This window comes from Phyllopteryx taeniolatus, chromosome 4 (assembly GCF_024500385.1).
Source record: "Phyllopteryx taeniolatus isolate TA_2022b chromosome 4, UOR_Ptae_1.2, whole genome shotgun sequence".
Taxonomy (NCBI): Eukaryota; Metazoa; Chordata; class Actinopteri; order Syngnathiformes; family Syngnathidae; genus Phyllopteryx; species Phyllopteryx taeniolatus.
In genome coordinates this window covers 12,665,188-12,682,599 of record NC_084505.1, presented here as the reverse complement: position 1 = coordinate 12,682,599, position 17,412 = coordinate 12,665,188, and the positions used below count along the sequence as shown (strand labels likewise).

Here is a 17,412-nt window from a genome sequence, read left to right as displayed (position 1 = left end):
GTCTGGTTGAACACATAACTTTTCTTTGTAAATTTCATAATGAAGCTCGAGGTTTGCCATTTTCTTTTTTCTGTTGCTTGACTGAGTCTTCTTTCCTCTATGGTGCCTTTTGTCTACTTTTAACCATTGTAACCTTGACAGGAGCAATGGTATGCAAAATGTTTTAAAACACTTCATGAATAGTTCAACGGATCATCAGCTTTAGAACATGGTGTTTTTCAAACCTAATCATTTCCACAAACTGTCCCTGTGCTGTCATTTATGAGTCTTCCTTGAAAAACTGCTGGTTTGGGTGTAAGAGACAGTCAAAGAAAACGCAAAAACGGTCAGATAAAGCAACATGTACATTACAAATAATAATAGCTTTGCTAATGAGCACATTGAGAGTGTGTCCTCTGCTGATGGTTTTATCTCCATTTTGAATGACATACTCAAATGACTTAAAAAAAAAAAAAAAAAACAGGTTTCCTTCTCCCGGGGCATCTAAATTGTGGTTTGAAAATTGAAAAGTTGTTAAAAACAAGAAGCCTTTTTTCCATATATCATACACTAAAAACCTTGGGATGGCCCTTAAGGTTTATACTTGGGTAAGGAGAGTCAAAGCTCAGTGTCACAATCAATGCAGATTCTCATCTCAATTATAAAAACAAATGAGGGCAATGTTTTACTATCAACACAATTTAATTGTGCCTGTTCACCATTGAAACCAAAGAAAACCAGGAGAGTATGTCAGCCAAATGGAAGGCTGTCACAACATGTATGCAATTGACAAGGGGGGCCCCAATCCAAGGTGTAGCACGCCAGTAAATCACTGGGTGATTGTGATTTATGTATACAGGTTTGTAATATAGCATCACACTATCATACATTTATATGGGTTCACAGTAATAACAGCCCTCCAAGGGAAATCGTAACTGATGTGGTGGATTCTTCTTCTTCATAAAACAACTCTCACACAACAAGTGACCTTTAACCTCTTGTCCACCGTCAACAGACTGAGATAGGGATTTATTGCATGGCAGAGCCCATCAGCATTCAACATTGGAGATTATTTGGTGGCGGTGACGGTTTGTTTTTGAGCTCCTGTTTACACACATTTATTCACACAAACACATTTTTTTACTCAGAAAATAAAGGTGTGACAGAAAATTATATATATATATTTTTTCTCTATAAGGGTTTTTGGTGAATAAGAACTTTTTGAGGTACATGAGAGATTTTTTTTGAGGGGTGTGTGAGTGAGAGGTATGTTTTTCTGGTGTGGGTTCGAGCTTTTTGGGTGAGTGTGAGATCTTTGTTATAGCGTGTGTGTCTGTGTGTGTGCTTGCATGCGCGTCAGAATTTCCAGCGCTCCTTTGATGACTTTAATTGCGCGTACCTCCATATGACAAAGACTCGAGATGTCTTTATGCTCACAGGGGAATGAATTCGGTTTCAGGAATACAGTAGTTGACTGGCTCCAACCTGGCATTTTTGTGCCCCTCTGTTGTTGGTTCTCCTCTGTCTCTCCTTTTCCTTTCTCTCCTCCTCCTGTGTGTCTCAGACAGCAGGGAACGCCGCTCTGACAAGAACCATTAAGAATTAAGAATTACGCGTGAGAAGCATCTTTCTAATCTCTGATCTCTGCTAATCCCCTGTGACTAGTGGCTGGGATTAACCCTTGTCTCTGATTTTTTGACACCGCGCTTTTTCTCCCTCCGCACTCATTTTGCGCCCTAATGCGCGCGCCTTCTATTTTGTTTGCACGTGGGGTTAAGTATTCATTAGTTTTAGCCTAGTTTTTTTTTGTTTTGTTTTGGGTTTTTTCCCCCCCTGCACTTCGGACGATTGCAGTCACATGATGCGTAGTGATGATGATCTTTTGGGCACAGGAGCGCTCGCTCACTCGTGTTGGATTAAAGGTGCGTGAGCACCTGACAAGAGCACGCGCAGGAGGCGTTGATTCCCCGAACTTGTTGGGCGCTTTTGACCCGCCGGAATGGAGAGCGAGCTGAGGCCCAGGGTGTGCTACCTGGTCAAAACAGAACGCGGTTATGGGTTCCACTTGCACGGCGAGAAGCTCAAAGGCGGGCAGTTTATCCGAAAAGTGGAGCCGGGCTCCTCGGCTGACCTGGCCGGCCTGCGACCCGGCGACCGAGTGGTGGAGGTGAACGGCGAGAACGCGGAGAACGACAGCCATCAGCGGGTGAGTTCCACGCCGGCGTTGTTCCAACTCGCAAGTGGAGGTGTTGGCCCTTTTTTTTTTTTTTTTTTTTTTTGCGTGGTAGAGCGACAAAACCTCTGAGAGGAACAAACAATACTGCGACCTACCTGTTGGACCACTTTTTGCGTCGCCTGAGGAGGAGGAGGAGTACCCCCCCAATTCAATAACTGGGCCAGTGTGAGCCTTGTGTAAACCCCGGGGATCCCTGGGTGTCATGTTGAAAGGATGTTATTAACATCACATTAAAACATTCATGTGCAATCATAAACCACCCCCCATCGACAAGCCTTGAATTCTTCAAGTTTCTTTGTCTGTACTCTGCAGTGGTATATTGCTATGCCAGGTATATTGCTATGCTAATGCATCAATTGTCCTTGACTTGTATCACAACTACACTCCAAATGTCATCCAAATCCATTGACAACCCCCACCTAATTGAATCTGCTCGCAATTGTTTTAGTTATCACCTTGGTACCAAAATGATGCACATGTCATCGACACACATTTAATATATATTTTTTTTATTTGACAATGATTGTTTTTTTTTTTTGTTTCCTTAAGATATAGCGAGACTAAATAAATTCCATTAATCATTTGAGTTATGTTCAAAAACTGACCAATGTCCCGAAATCAAAAGTGAATCAAATTATCCTTGGTCATACTAAAACAATGCACCAAATTTCATTCAAATCTGTGGTAAAGCAATATTGTATGGGAAATGTGTTCACTTTGTTGCCATAATTTATAAGTACGGTACACACAGCAAATTCTTACAGAACCTTTTTGATTTGTGCTTATAAGAAGCAACGTACAAATGCAAGCAAATTACTTAAAACTACATGAACGACGTATATCTACTGTGTCCAGGTGGTGGAGCGGATCAGAGAAGTACCTCACCGCACCAGACTACTGGTAGTGGACCGAAACACGGATGACTACCTTCACAGCTGTGGTCTGGCTTGCACAGAGGATTTAGCCATCGAGATGGGGACCCTCTCTCCACGTTCCTCATCGAGAGTCACATTAGGAACTTCTCCATTACCTCGGGAGACTTTGCCCAAGTCCCCTCTATCTGACCGCACACTTCTTGCCGCAAACTCACCCACTCTCTTGATCTCACGAGGCAAGCTGAAGAGGTCCTCAATCACGTCAAGTACCGTGACAGACGCAGAGGTAAGCATCTTTTTTATATGGTCTGTGGCACTAAAACAGTCCAAAGTCCATTATGGTAGCCTTAGGGAGGAGGCACAGCAGTTAACTGGCTAGCACAAATGTCTCATACTGGACGTTTTGTGTGCATTGTGGATGGAGTATGTTAGGTTCATGAAAGACACAAATATCACAGGTGTCGAACTCGAGGCCCGGGGGCCGGATCTGATCCACCACATCATTTTATGTGGCCCACAAAGGCTAAAAGTAATACTTGTTGATGCTTGCGAAATTGATTTGTTCCTCTCATCCTGGCATAGAATATGTCCAAATTTTCAACTTGTCTTTCATTTCATTTCATTTCAGCTTTTATTAACCAACTCCCTTCTTAATATAAATGGAACAATAGTTGTATACTTATTTGGTTGTCACCATTTTCCATGACATTTGATTTCAAATACAATTTGTTGTCGAGAATTTATATAAAAACAACAAAAATTACTTTGACACCCAAATAAAATTACCTATAGTTGTTGTCAGTCCTGTGATTGCCTGGTGACCAGATAGCGTGTACCGTGACCGTGCCTGGGACCCTACTCAACTCACATAGACTTTAGCTTCCCACGTGACCCACATTGAATTTACCTGGAAAAAGGTAAATGTGATGTCTTATTGTATGGAGTACATTAACAACCATCGAAGGACAAAAATTTACCCCAATATTTTTTGTGTGAAAAAACAAAACAAAAACCTGCGTATTAATGAGTCAAGTTTAATATGGTTCGATTATTGGTTGCTCGACAGCCACCATGCATGCTATGGTGTAACAACCCTGTGTGTCATTGATTACACACCCTTGAACCTGACGGGTGCCGAGCAATAATGTGGATTTGAGCACTTACTGTAGCTGATGTGCCGTCTGGATTTCATCCAAAAACAGTGCCAGGGTGTCTGGGAGCTTCTCTCTAAAGGTGATGACCGTCAACAAGGAAAAAACACTTGAGAAGAGAAGGAAAACATGCTTGCGCATTTTTTGTCACACAATGCAACTTTTATTTTTGCCTTGTAACACTGTGTCCGTCAAAAACTCTCGAGTCAGTGTAATATTTGTTTACAATGCAGTTCGCTGAGGTGTGGTCATTTCAACTTTGTCAGACAGCTCTCTTTCTGCATACTGTGTTAACACCATACACATTTTGTTCACACCTGACTACTGTATTGAACTCAGCCAAATTTCTCGCAAAAACAATCAGTCAAATTAACTCAAGACGCGTAAGTGTGAAGAGATACTCATGTGTATAACCGTTTTTCCCCGTGAGAGAGGAACCAGCAAAGGTTAAGTTTGTGTATTTCAGTCCACTGTTGAAATATTGTTTCAATTTTAAACACTCGATACAAACGTACGCAAGACTATTGGACATTTGGCTCTAATACAGGGATTTTGTGGCATCTCTGCAACAAATTATTTTGTTCTGCTTTTAATGTGCTTGAGGTCCAAACTCATCCATGCTTGCTCTATACACTGGGTTACAGTCATCTCATAATAGAAAAAAAAGGTCTTCCCCGAACTGTTCACACAAAGTTAAAAAGCATACAATTGTCCAAAATGTCTTGGTGAGATGAAGAACTAAGATTCAAGGGTCATTTACGGGAACTATTTCAAGCCCGGATTATGAATTGATTGATTTAGTGGTGTCCATATACTGTAGTATATTTACTGCTGTCACACTGATTATGCTAATCGGGTGGGTTTTTTTTTAGCTTTGTGTAATATGGACTAGGGTTGCATCAATACCGATACTGTGCGTCTGTTTTCGTACTTGACTTGTAAAGATTTTCTGACACTACGACCTTGATACCACTTCACCAGCCTGACATATAGTACATTCCCGGTAAGAGCCATGTCAGCCGGGTAGAGATACTTTACGATAAACACAGATGACAACACTTTTAACCGACTGCCAATTTTGCTTTGCAAAATGGACGACAAACTCAGTTTAGGTGGCGACGGCCGCTTTGCGCGTGGCTGTGAGTTTGTTCGAGACCCGTCGCACGCTCTGCACCTCGCTGCTCGGCTCCGGTTGAGCCAGCCGCACTCCAATGACAAAGCCGCAGAGAAGCAGGCCAGGCCGGGCACGTCTGCCGCCGTGTTCCCTCGCCTGTTCATCCCTCTTTCGCCCCGCAGATCCCCGAAAGCTACCTGCTTGATCCTCCCATTATCATACAGTGTCGCCGTCTAGGGGGTGCATTTGCGAGCAATTACTGTCCCCCCGCACCCTGCAGTGTATGTAGTCTTTTTGTGCCAAACTTTAGATATTTTTTAATCTACTGTATGTGAAAATCTGTCAGCTAAGTCACTAACAGAAAGATAAGGATTCGAAAAAAAGAATAAAAACCAAAATGTATGACATGATAACAGACACTATCCAACTTTTCAAACTGTACCCTATATTGCCAAAAGTATTCACTCATTTGCATTGACTCACATTTTAAATGATATCCCATTCTAAATGCATCGATCCATCCATTTTCTGAGCCGCTTCTCCTCACAAGGGTTGCAGGAGTGCTGGAGCCTATTCCAGCTATCAACGGGCAGGAGGCGGGGTACACCCTGAACTGGTTGCCAGCCAATCGCAGGGCACACATAAACAAACAACCATTCACACTCACATTCACACCTACGGACAAAATTTCAAATTGTCATATATCATAAATGATAACGTTGAGATATTGTAAGCATTTTTGTGTGACCAAACATTAATAATAGTTGAAAAACCCATTAGCCTTGATTTCTGATTCCCAAAACTAGTTCATACATTTCGTCTGTAAATATGACGAGGCAATTAAAGATCGCTATGGTTTCACAGTCATAACGGCCCGCTGAGGGAAACCGTAACTACAGTGTGGCCCGCGACAAAAATGACTTTGACACCCCTGCTTTTCAGTGTCTCACAATTTTAGATAGACATTTTATGAATAAAACCTTGTTTGTGATGAACACTTAGGCCTACTACACTACTGTTTCATTTATTTATCTCATTTATTATGTTGATCATTAGAAGGGTACTTGGAGAGCTAAGTATTTTTACATGGTACTTGGTGTGAAAAAGTCTGATAACCACTGGATTAGGGTATTGTTGGAACAAAGCTAATATTATCAAACATTTATTGAGGGGCAGAATGTGTTCCTCCAAAAAGTGTTGTATTTGAGTGAAACGTATGTCATGTTCAAGAAATGTTTGTGGACAATATTTAATTAAAATAAAACACATTTTCATCATAATATAAGTATTAGTACTTGATATTATGGCCTAGTATGGGCCATTCCTTCAATTTAGGTTCTGTGCCCAGGCATGGCGCCATAATCATGGCCAAGATCAGATTTGAAAAATGCATACATGAATTGCATTAATGCTATTTTGCATACTCCCTTTTGTTGCGCCTGAACACTCTTTATTATCACAGAAGTAACAGCCGACATTTTTATTAGGTGTGGTTATAGTTTGGTGTAGAACTGCACTACATCTGCAGTGTTTCGAATGAATGTATTGGCCACACAGTTGAATGTTTCCATGCCCTGATCTTCGAGTGACGTCTTGATTTTAGCTGACTTCAGAACACTCTGTCAGAGCTGTGTTTGGGCTCCAAACAAAGTGGAGCTCGATCATCAGGACCGCGGCTCAAATCAAACTGTCATCGTGTTTAGCCGAAGGCAGGGTAAACAGTGACGGCCCCTTGGCTGGTGGTTACACTTCTCTTTCATATTCTTGGTTAAAATGACCAAAGTATAAACACACAGATCACACACATCTTCTATTACATAAACAAGCAGTCTTTGCCAAACAGTTATTATTATGCATGCATGTGTGTAAAACTGAATAACTGAAGAACCCTTTCTATTTTGACTGTATGTGTCTGGTGGAATTTTAACTAGAATGTTGTAGCTTTTCCTGATGACACAATCTAAATAAAAAATGGCAACATCCGTCACAATATATTTTCAACGCTACAGACAATAACTGTTTTCGCTAATTCCGCCAGTAGGATTTATTTTCTTAACCGTGTTGCTTAATGGTTGACATTTGCCAAACCCGTAAACACAGACAAGATTTCATTGTTGCATGACAATTGTTGCAGACACCCAAATAAAGGCCTATGTCGCCACAGTTTGGCTAGGTAGGTCACATAGACATGCAATACACATACAGCTTTAAATATCCGTCCATTTTCTGAGCCGCTTCTCCTCACTAGGGTCGCAGGCGTGCTGGAGCCTATCCCAGCTGTCATCGGGCAGGAGGCAGGGTACACCCTGAACTGGTTGCCAGCCAATCGCAGGGCACATACAAACAAACAACCAGTCGCACTCACAGTCACACCTACGGGCAATTTAAGAGTCTCCAATTAATGCATGTTTTTGGGATGTGGGAGGAAACCGGAGTCCCTGCAGAAAACCCACGCAGACACACGGAGAACATGCAAACTCCACACAGGTGGGACCGGGGATTGAACCCGAATCCTCAGAACTGTGAGGCTGACGCTCTAACCAGTCGTCCACCGTGCCGCCACAGCATTAGTTTTATTCAAATCATTTCTTGAAACTATAGCAAATAAACCATATCTCTACTTAACAGCCTCCAACCACATTTTCCCTTTCTATTGCCATTCGTCGTGTATTATTTCCACTTTTTCACTTGTGCACATATATCAGTGTTTATCTTCTCCTAAATGAAAAGAATGTTAATTCTAGAATCACATGGTGTTATCATGTTAGTCGTTGGCTTTCATCCAGACCATAGAGTAGGATTACATGAGCGAGTAAAACATAACAACATATACTTTATGTGTGTGTATCAGGTGTGTCAGAACAGGTCTTGGACTGGTGTCACAAAAGATAGATTTCAAGTTTTTCCCTTCAAAGTAATCCCCCTTGGCATCAAAAAAAACTTTCCCAACCTTCTCTGCCATGCCTTCATGTACTCCTGGTAGGATTCTTCAGGGATCCTCCACAGCTTCATCATAACGCCTATCTTGATGTCGGCCTCATCTTTTTTCCTTGATTGCTTTTTATTGAACATGTAAACACATAACAGAGATATTTATAATAATAAAAAATTGGAAGAAAAGAAAGGAACATCAATAAATGTTCGGCAAAGGGAGTAGTAAGAAGTAAAAAGGTTGCTCCAGCACGGCAATGTTCTTCTCGGCGAGGAGCTGTCACATGCTGAGGGCATTGCAATCAGGGGTGTTATGATGTTGAAGCATCCACGAGTTATCCTGCCACAACTCTCTCCTCTCCTCGCGCACTGAACGATGCAAAAGCAGCAGGATTTCTTTGTAGACGTGCTGGTTGATCGTTGGTCCTGCGGCAAGATCCCGCAATGGACGATGCCCTGACGTCGAAGAATGGGATCCACATGACTTTGACTTTGGACTTCGTCTGTCTTGCTTTCTTCAGCCTTTACAAGGCTGGACTCCGTTGGACACCGAAGGCTCTGGCATTTGGTCTCTTCAGTCGTACTCGAAGATCCGTGACTTATCACCGGTGATGACTCTCCTCAGCAAGTCTGGTCTCATTCATCTCATCATCACTCACTGTGCTCATTGATGACCTGACGCAAAGGATATGTACTGTATATACAGCAAAAGTTCAATGGCTGCAGAGATCTGAGGTCACAGTTACGACTGTACTCCAAGGTGATTGAATTGAACGGGGAAACCCTTATTTGTAGTGTGGGGTTGAAGTATATCTTTTGTAACACAGTGTGTCTGCACAATTGCTTTTGTATAAAAAGTGTTTAAAAAGAAAAAAGAGATCCATTAAATCTTGTGTAAGAAAAATTGTGAATTATAATCTGAATGGATTTTTTGGTCCTCTCTTCATGCTAAATTCTACAGGAAATATGTACCAAGAGATCATTGTGGATATCTGTACAGGTCAAAGTGGTGTGCAGCATGTGTCCCAGCTGGGTTGAGCCAATGTGACAAAAATAGCAATCAGGCCAATTGCATATAAATCATGTAAGAGCAACATCTGGGCCTGTCATGCCATCGTAATCTACTGCCACAGTGTTCCAACCGTCCCACATTATCAACCTTGTCTTATCAGTGTGTATGGGTTGCAATTTCAACAACCTACACAACCTCATATTTACTGAGGGTTATGCAAGAAGTAGTTAATGGTTACATAAGTGAATGTGTGCGTGCGTACGTACATGTGTTTATTGTTGATGGATCAGAAAGGACAGTGACAAGTTGTCACAAAGCCCTCATGTTGGTTTATCTACACGATATACAGTAGCCCAAAGTGTTCACACGAGATGTGACGTATCTCCAAAATCTCTTGGTATGCTGAGACGTTCAGTTCCTTTCATTCAGTTCCTTTCACTGGAACTAAGAGGTCAATATTTTGGACAATTATCTGCTCCCAACTTTGTGGGAACTAGTTTGGGGATGACCCCGTTTGTTGCAACATGACTGTGCACCGGGACATAAAGGAAGGTCTATAAAGACATGGATGAGAAAGAGTTTGGTGTGGAGGAACTTGACTGGACCTGAACCCAACAGAACACCTTTGTGATGAATTAGAAGCTAGACTTAAGAGCCAGGGCTTCTCATTAGTGTGTGATCTCACAAATGGAGTTCTGGAAGAATCATCCAAAAAAAAAATCCCAGAAAGACACTCCTAAACCTTGTGAAAAGCCTTCCCAAAAAGACTTGAAGCTGTTATAGTTGCAAGGAGTGGACCAACATCATACATATAAATAAAAAATTTGATCTTTTAAGTTCATATTACAGTCAAGGCAGGTGAGTGAATACTTTTGGCAATATAATGTAGGTAAGCCACGAGTGTTAACAATAGTCGCTGTCCTTTCTGATCCATCAACAGTAAACACGAGCACCAAGCATGCACACATTCCCTTATGTAACCATAAACTACTTGAGTACCACATACTTTTGGCAATATAACATATGAAGGTGCAGGCACTGGACGGTCACTATCCCAAATTACCCTAGCGACATCGACTAATGCATGAACCTGGCACAGAATACTCCCAGCCGGCATCACGTCAGGCCGGTGAGTCATGTAACGTGCCCAAACATGTCGGCGGTCATTAGGCTCAGGGTTGCTCAGACAGATCCATTTAGTGGAGTCCACTCTGTCCCTGCTAATGGGGACTTGGTGGGACTATTACTTCGGTAGCATGTGCCTGAAAGACACACATTTTATTGACTATCAGATAAGATGACGCAAATCAGGCTGCAAGGTTAGGAAATGATATACATACTATACTGAATGTGATTTGGGATAAATGACAAAAAGATAGGTGTGGTGGTAATAACTATTGTGGAGCTGGTCTGGGGTCAATTTCCACCATTCACCGATTCCCCGTCATTGTCAGAATGGCGACCAGTCCAGGACACAAAATATCATGGAAAATGTGTTAATTAGATGAACATCACCCACACAGACAATATAGCATACATACTATACAAGCATTTATAGGGACCACTGTGACCACTTAATACATTATAATGGTATTTTATACCAGAACTGTATTATCAATCAAAATTTCCCATTACCACCTTTGTAAAGCTCTTGCATTGGAAACCATTATACTGTGCAAGTGATCATAATGTTGTGGCTGGTCAGTGTACAATACCAGTGTGGTATCAGTACCCTAATGAGGACAAAACGCAGTAGGAATGGATGGATGGAGGAATTTACAGAAGTCGTGGTTGAAAGGAGCTTTTCATTTACAATTTAGTAACATTGTCCTCATTTGAAATTTTATTTTACCTCGCTACAGATGGAGCCCTCTCCAGAGCCGTCGACTGAGCGCCTTCCCCGCCTGTGTCACCTGCTGAAGGGGCAAAAGGGCTATGGTTTCAATCTGCACAGTAATAAGGCAAAATGTGGACAATTTGTACGCTCGGTGGATGCCCAATCACCTGCAGAGAGAGCGGATGTGCGTCCAGGAGACCGACTGGTGGAGGTACGCACACACGCACATGGGTCTCCCTGGCTTTTCCTTACCAAAATGACCCACATGTCAAGTGTGGACTCATAGGGAAATCAGAACCACCACTTTCCTGATGAATCAAGTCTGTGCACTGATTTGCTATGTAATTGGATTAAAGCAGATAAACCGGAATTAGTGTTTAGACTGGAAGTGAGCGAGACGGTGTTTACAGGGTGAAAGGCCGGAGATTTGATGTTGGATAACTTTATAAGGAAATGGAGGACAGCTACATTGAACTGTATGTCACAAGCAGCAAGATGTTAGCTCTATTTGTGATGTGTAGAGAAAATTGCGTCATGCAACTCAATCTGCCTCTACTCAAATTTCAAGTTTCAATCTGTGTTCTGTGAGGCCAGAGATCCCTCCCGCTGGTCATGTTGTGTAATGGCTACTTCCTCCAAATCTCTGCTCTTTCTCATTAGCGTCACTCTATCCGACTTCCCGTTGTCCTCACGGTTTCCTTTTCCATGTCTTCTGTCGGTCAGGTAAATGGAGTGAACATTGAGTGCATGAGACACTCAGAGGTGGTGGCATTCATTAAAGCAGGAGAGCGAGAAGTACGCCTCCTAGTCGTCGACCAGGAGACAGACGAGCTCTTCCACAGATTGGGAATGACGCCCACAGCACGACATGTATTGTATATTTATTTCCATGTTGTTGTTGTTGTTGTTTTTTTTTGCCTTTCAACCACATTCATGCATACAGACAAGAGGTATCAAAAAAGGACTCAGACTTTGTACTGAAGCAGAAGTACAGATACTTGTGTAAGAAAATAAAAGGTGAAAGTAGATGTACTCATTCAACTCCAATGCTCCCTCTCATGTGATATTGCTTAATTGCTTTGTATTTGTTATATCATTAAACAATCAATACCAAATAGACAAAAACAGTCGTGTTAATGTATTGTTAATGGAAATGTTAATAAACAGCATCCATCCATCCATTCTCAACGCCACTTATCCTGGTCAGGGTCGCAGGGCGCTGGTGCCTATCCCAGCTGACTTGGGGCAAAAGGCCCAACTATACCCTGAACTGGTCGCCAGTCAGTCGCAGAGCACGTATAGACACAGACAACCATTCGCACTCAATTTCACACGGTCACTGAGTGGGAAGTCAACACACGCTCCCCGCTCCAAAGTCAGGCGAGTGAACCACTACACTATCAGTGACTTACTAAACAGTATTTGGAAAAAATGTATATTTTGCAGAAAAACTAATGAAAAATGTTGTATCCGATAATCTATTCGTAGACTATTCGATAGTGACAGCCCTACTCTACCTGCTTCAAATTCCTTCATGTCACTGTTCCTGTTTTTTCCACCTTATAAGGCCTCAAGATCTGGACCGCGATTGACTTTAACTCTCTATTTACGTCTTTTTACGTCGTGTTGGAAGGTAACTAGCCTATTGTGACAAAGTAAGGAGTAGAAAGTACAGATGTTTACAAATGTAGGGAATAAAAGTGAAACATTGTCAGAAAATAAATACTCAAGTAATGTACAAATACCTGAAAAATCCACTTGAGTATAGTATCGAAACCATTGACATTGGAACCCTTTTTTTTCAAATTTTGGGGAAAAAATTGCCATTCTCTTGTTTAATACAACATTTGCATGCAAGTGGTAGTTTAGAACATTCGGAGAGTCACGTTTCTTTGAAAAAATTGAAATAATAGTTATTGAAAAAAAATCCAGGTTGGGGCCTTTCTATATGGAGTTTGCTTCTTCTCCCTGAGCTTCATGAGTTTGCTCTTAGTACTCTGACTTCCTCCCACAATCCAAAAATTTGATTCATAGAGTAAGCGAAGACTCTAAACTAGTCTGAAATGTGAGTGTGTGGACTTTGTATGTTTACCTTGTACTCCAGCTTCCTTTCCACATTCCAAAAACATGCATGTTATGTTAATTAAAGACTAAATTGTCCGTAGGCGTAAATACCCATCCCTAATATCACACCAATTCCCCTGCTGCTGTTATTGAGCTCAAATGGCTTTATGGTTACATGCTTGGGCATGCACTGAAGCCTACAAATGCATTTGCGTAGTGTTTTCTTTTTCAAAGTATCAATATGTGTGGACAATTGTTTTTTTCTCTACCACAATTTACAAAAATACATATTTTCAAATACGGCATCTGTATATATGGACATAGACCGGTGTTTTCCCAACTTTTATAGCAAGGGCACATATTTGAGTTAAGAAAAATCTCACGGTATACCTCAAACAAAAATGTCACAAAAAGTGTATATACTGAAATAATGATTATCTCATCTGAATTTACTCACCAATTTACTTAGTGTGAAATTTGGGCCTGTTCAATTGAACACAACGCTTATTCTGTTGTATGCATGGCATCAGCTGGGTACACAGGTTCATTGTACTTTCTGCCATCTCATGGAGAAAGGAAATTTGTTCTCCCTGTCACTATACATCACTGGCATAGATACTATAGATGAGCAAAGATACATTATTTGCAGCAAATACAGTAAATCATTTTCAGACCAATTAAAGTGAAATTGAACACTCTTGAGAAACACCTGATAATCTCATTCGACACTAAAATGTGTGGAATCACTCCATTAGCCAGCTCACTAGCTTCTTTCAGATTTGTTTTTCTATTTTCTATTACTCGCAGGTCTACGTGGACGAGCCAGCTGTAGAAGCTGCCTCGTCTGCCCCTTCTCCCACCTCCGCTGAAGTGCCAATCATACACGTGACACTGACAGACTCCTCGATCACAAACATGTCCTCCAAACAGAGGGCCAATGGGAGTTGTGCGTCCCAATCCTCAACCAGCTCTACAACTCATTCAGAGATCAGTAGCTCTGACATTAGTTTCCAGGTAAGAAATACCTGCGTTTGTGTATGTGTGGACTCCAAATGATGACAAGTTACAGTATGTACGGTATATGAAACATGTAAACGTGTGCGTGTGTGTCGGAGGTCCCCGATGAGGATGACAGGAGAGTTTTGGATCCTTTCATGGACAGTGGCCTGCGTTTGAGTCCTACAGCAGCTGAGGCGAAACAAAAGGCTCTTGCTCGACGCGACAAAAAGACGGCGCCCCCTATGGACTGGACCAAGAAACAAGAGATCTTCAGCAACTTCTAATGTCCCAGAGCAGGAGGAACACAAAATACAAGCATGATTTGTGACATAAATGTTGATTGTACTGTACAGTTCTTGCTATTGCATGAACGAGGACAAAGGAGTGAAAGCAATCACCAGACACTAACAGACAATAGTGATATTCTGGACCAAGGAATATACACTGTACTACATTTCGATTTCTCCCTCTATCTCATTTGAGGATGCAAGAATTGCCTCACAGAGTTGCTGTTTGCTTCAATGGCATGTTCTGCAGTGCAGGATGAAATGTCTTGCCTGACAATTATTTTACTGTGGAATGCACTGTAACAATGGTCAGTTAGAAACTCCACATGCAAAAACTTCCCCAGAAAACAAAACTGAAAAAGTTTTAACTTAAATCCTAAATGTTACATGCATAATAATATATACAGTATATCAGTGACGGGCAGTGCATTTCAGACCTCGGCCTTCAGTGGGTACTAAGTGACCTAATCCACCCCTTAATACCAATGTCATTTCACAGTTTTACAAAAAAAAAAAAAAGCTATTGCTAACCTTTCCCCAAAAAATGTAATATCATACAAAAGTATATTAATTAACAAAATTCTATTCAAAAAGTGAAACTTTCATAGATTATAGATTCAAGGTTCTGATGGTGTGTTAATAAAAGGCCAAATAGGGATGCTATAAATTGTGGGACCTCAATCTATAATCTATGAAAGTTTCACTTTTTGAATGGAATTATAGAAATAAACTTTTCCATGATATTCTATTTTTTTGGAAAGGGTCTGTACTTCAGTTATTGTTAAAAAAATAATAATAAACAAATTAGGGTCACATTAAATCAATCAATAGGAAAAGCCTGCTCAATGCCAAGAATACTGTATACCAGGGGTTACCAACATGGTGCTCACAGGCACAAGATTGGCCCTAAGGACCACGTGTGTAGCCAAAACAGATCCAGTAAGCGTTCAAGGGATGTCACTTACCAGTGAAAGTAAGAAATTTAACTAATCCTTTAACCTTCGGTAGCTTTGGCTGTCAAGTTTCAAAACAGAAAGAGGCTGTACGTACTATAAGTACCACACAACAATTAACCATCCCAATGTATTTTGATTGTGACTAAATTAAGACTTTGATCTGTTCGCTGCCATGTAATGTCAAGCGTGGACATCACAGAATGAGTAGCAGAATAATTTTTTGGGATGCACAACTGGGAAATGTCTGTAAATTGAGACATTCTCCTTTTAATGTTCAAAGCCCAGATTTGTTTTTTTCAGCCCCAAAACACAGAAGGCTGGGCTGGAGAATTGTTGCAACATTTTTATTACAAAACTCCTGCTTTGGTTCACGTTCTAGATTTAAGCACACAAAAGGTATTTTTAAACGAAGCACTTCCATTCCCACACCACGGGGGAAAATGGCTGATTAAGTCATCAACAACAAAAATGTGTTAGTCTTTCCGTCAAACATCATGCTCTTTATTCAATATATATTTAAAAATATTAATTAAAAAAAAAAAAAAAACATCCTCTCAACATCTCACTTGTTTATTCATTTGTTCCCATCTTTATGGCACCAATTTGGAAAACATTCACAATAATCCACTAAAATGTAAAATACATCATTTTGTACAAGCGTTAAACTAATTTGATTGCATGAATAAGCGCAAACTGGGATTTGGATTGTCTTATATTTTAATAAAAAAATTTGACTCAACGTCACAGTTAAGGTCAAATAGAATGACAGCGTCGGACAATAGATGGTGGCAAACCCCTGCAAGATGTCAAAAATCCCTTACCATAAGAAAAATGTTGAAATTCACTACTACTCACTCTACAATAGATTGTGTTTCTCTTCATGTCCTAGCTTTTTTTTTTTTTTGTTCCCCCCCAATAAATAAACTCTGCCCTGGTGGGTAAATGCCAGTTGTATGGAATCCACTGTAAAATACATGTCAAGCATCCACTTATGCAGACATGTAGCGAAAACACAGGCAGGGAGCATGCTCACAGAGTAGGCCGGGTCAAGCTATCCATCCCTAGAATTAAAGTTCATTTTCACCCATTATACAAACGCCTTCAATTTATCTAAATCATGCTTAAAGGCAAATTACTTCTCATGCAGTATCTCTCGAATTGGCGCACACACATACACACTCAAAAGAAGCAATATGGCAAGGTTAGTCATTGTAAAAGTGCGGATTAGTCGCAGTTTCACAAAGTTGATTTTATTTGCCATTTAGTATTGGGATAGTTTCTTTTTCTGCAAGTCAAAGACACTTCAGTTCACAGTGCAGAATGACAAAACACTGACATTAGGATAAACACATATGGGTAGGGTTTTAAAAAAAAAAAAAAAAGTCTGTACAAAAAAGGTAAAATAAAAAGTGCAAAAACAACACTAACTGAAAATGAGCATTTGTTATTATGTAATTTCTTATTAACAAGACATAGGTAGTAGCAAATAAAAAAAAAAAAAAAAGTAGTAGCAAATAAAAAAAAAAAAAAAAAGTCGACTAGATGTAAAACAAAGATATTTGCTTAAACTATCAATATGGCAGCAAATGAATATCAATACAAATGTAGAACTGAACACGTGTGTACACACACACACACACACACACAGTCACAGTTAAAGGGTGCCAAGGACATTGCGGTGGGCGTCAAGTTTAAGCTCAGTACCATGTCAAAAACAAAGCACAATTTACTATTTGACACAGAATGACGAAGGGTTTACAAACTTCACATGCACGCACGTAGATTTATATACACACACAATTAACTCATGAACACAACCAAGGATGTGATTCGTTCGCAATGATTTCCTCCCCTTTGACGAGAAAACAAAATGTGTTAGCCCTAATCCTCCCTTCGTGGAGGAGTGGTGTCTTTGAAGCCACAAGAGAGACAATAGAGGGTATTTCTCTCTCTCCAGATCAGGTAGAAAAT

At 40.7% G+C, this 17,412-nt stretch overlaps 1 protein-coding gene and 1 long non-coding RNA gene across 2 annotated transcripts; one reads left to right on the top strand and one right to left on the bottom strand.

Annotated features, from left to right (window-relative positions):
* Positions 1–1,509: 1,509 nt before the first annotated feature.
* On the top strand, positions 1,510–16,393 carry LOC133476344 (Na(+)/H(+) exchange regulatory cofactor NHE-RF2). Its single transcript, XM_061769592.1, has 6 exons — positions 1,510–2,185; positions 3,071–3,376; positions 11,161–11,346; positions 11,859–12,005; positions 14,007–14,213; positions 14,315–16,393. Exons 1-6 carry the CDS (start codon positions 1,979–1,981, stop codon positions 14,480–14,482), a joined length of 1,221 nt encoding a protein of 406 aa, XP_061625576.1. The 5' UTR covers positions 1,510–1,978; the 3' UTR covers positions 14,483–16,393.
* On the bottom strand, positions 3,312–4,386 carry LOC133476346 (uncharacterized). The gene is made up of 3 exons (XR_009788033.1): positions 4,255–4,386; positions 3,877–3,997; positions 3,312–3,436 (listed from the first exon to the last, which is right to left on the bottom strand). It is a non-coding gene; the product is annotated as an uncharacterized LOC133476346 (long non-coding RNA).
* Positions 16,394–17,412: the final 1,019 nt, after the last annotated feature.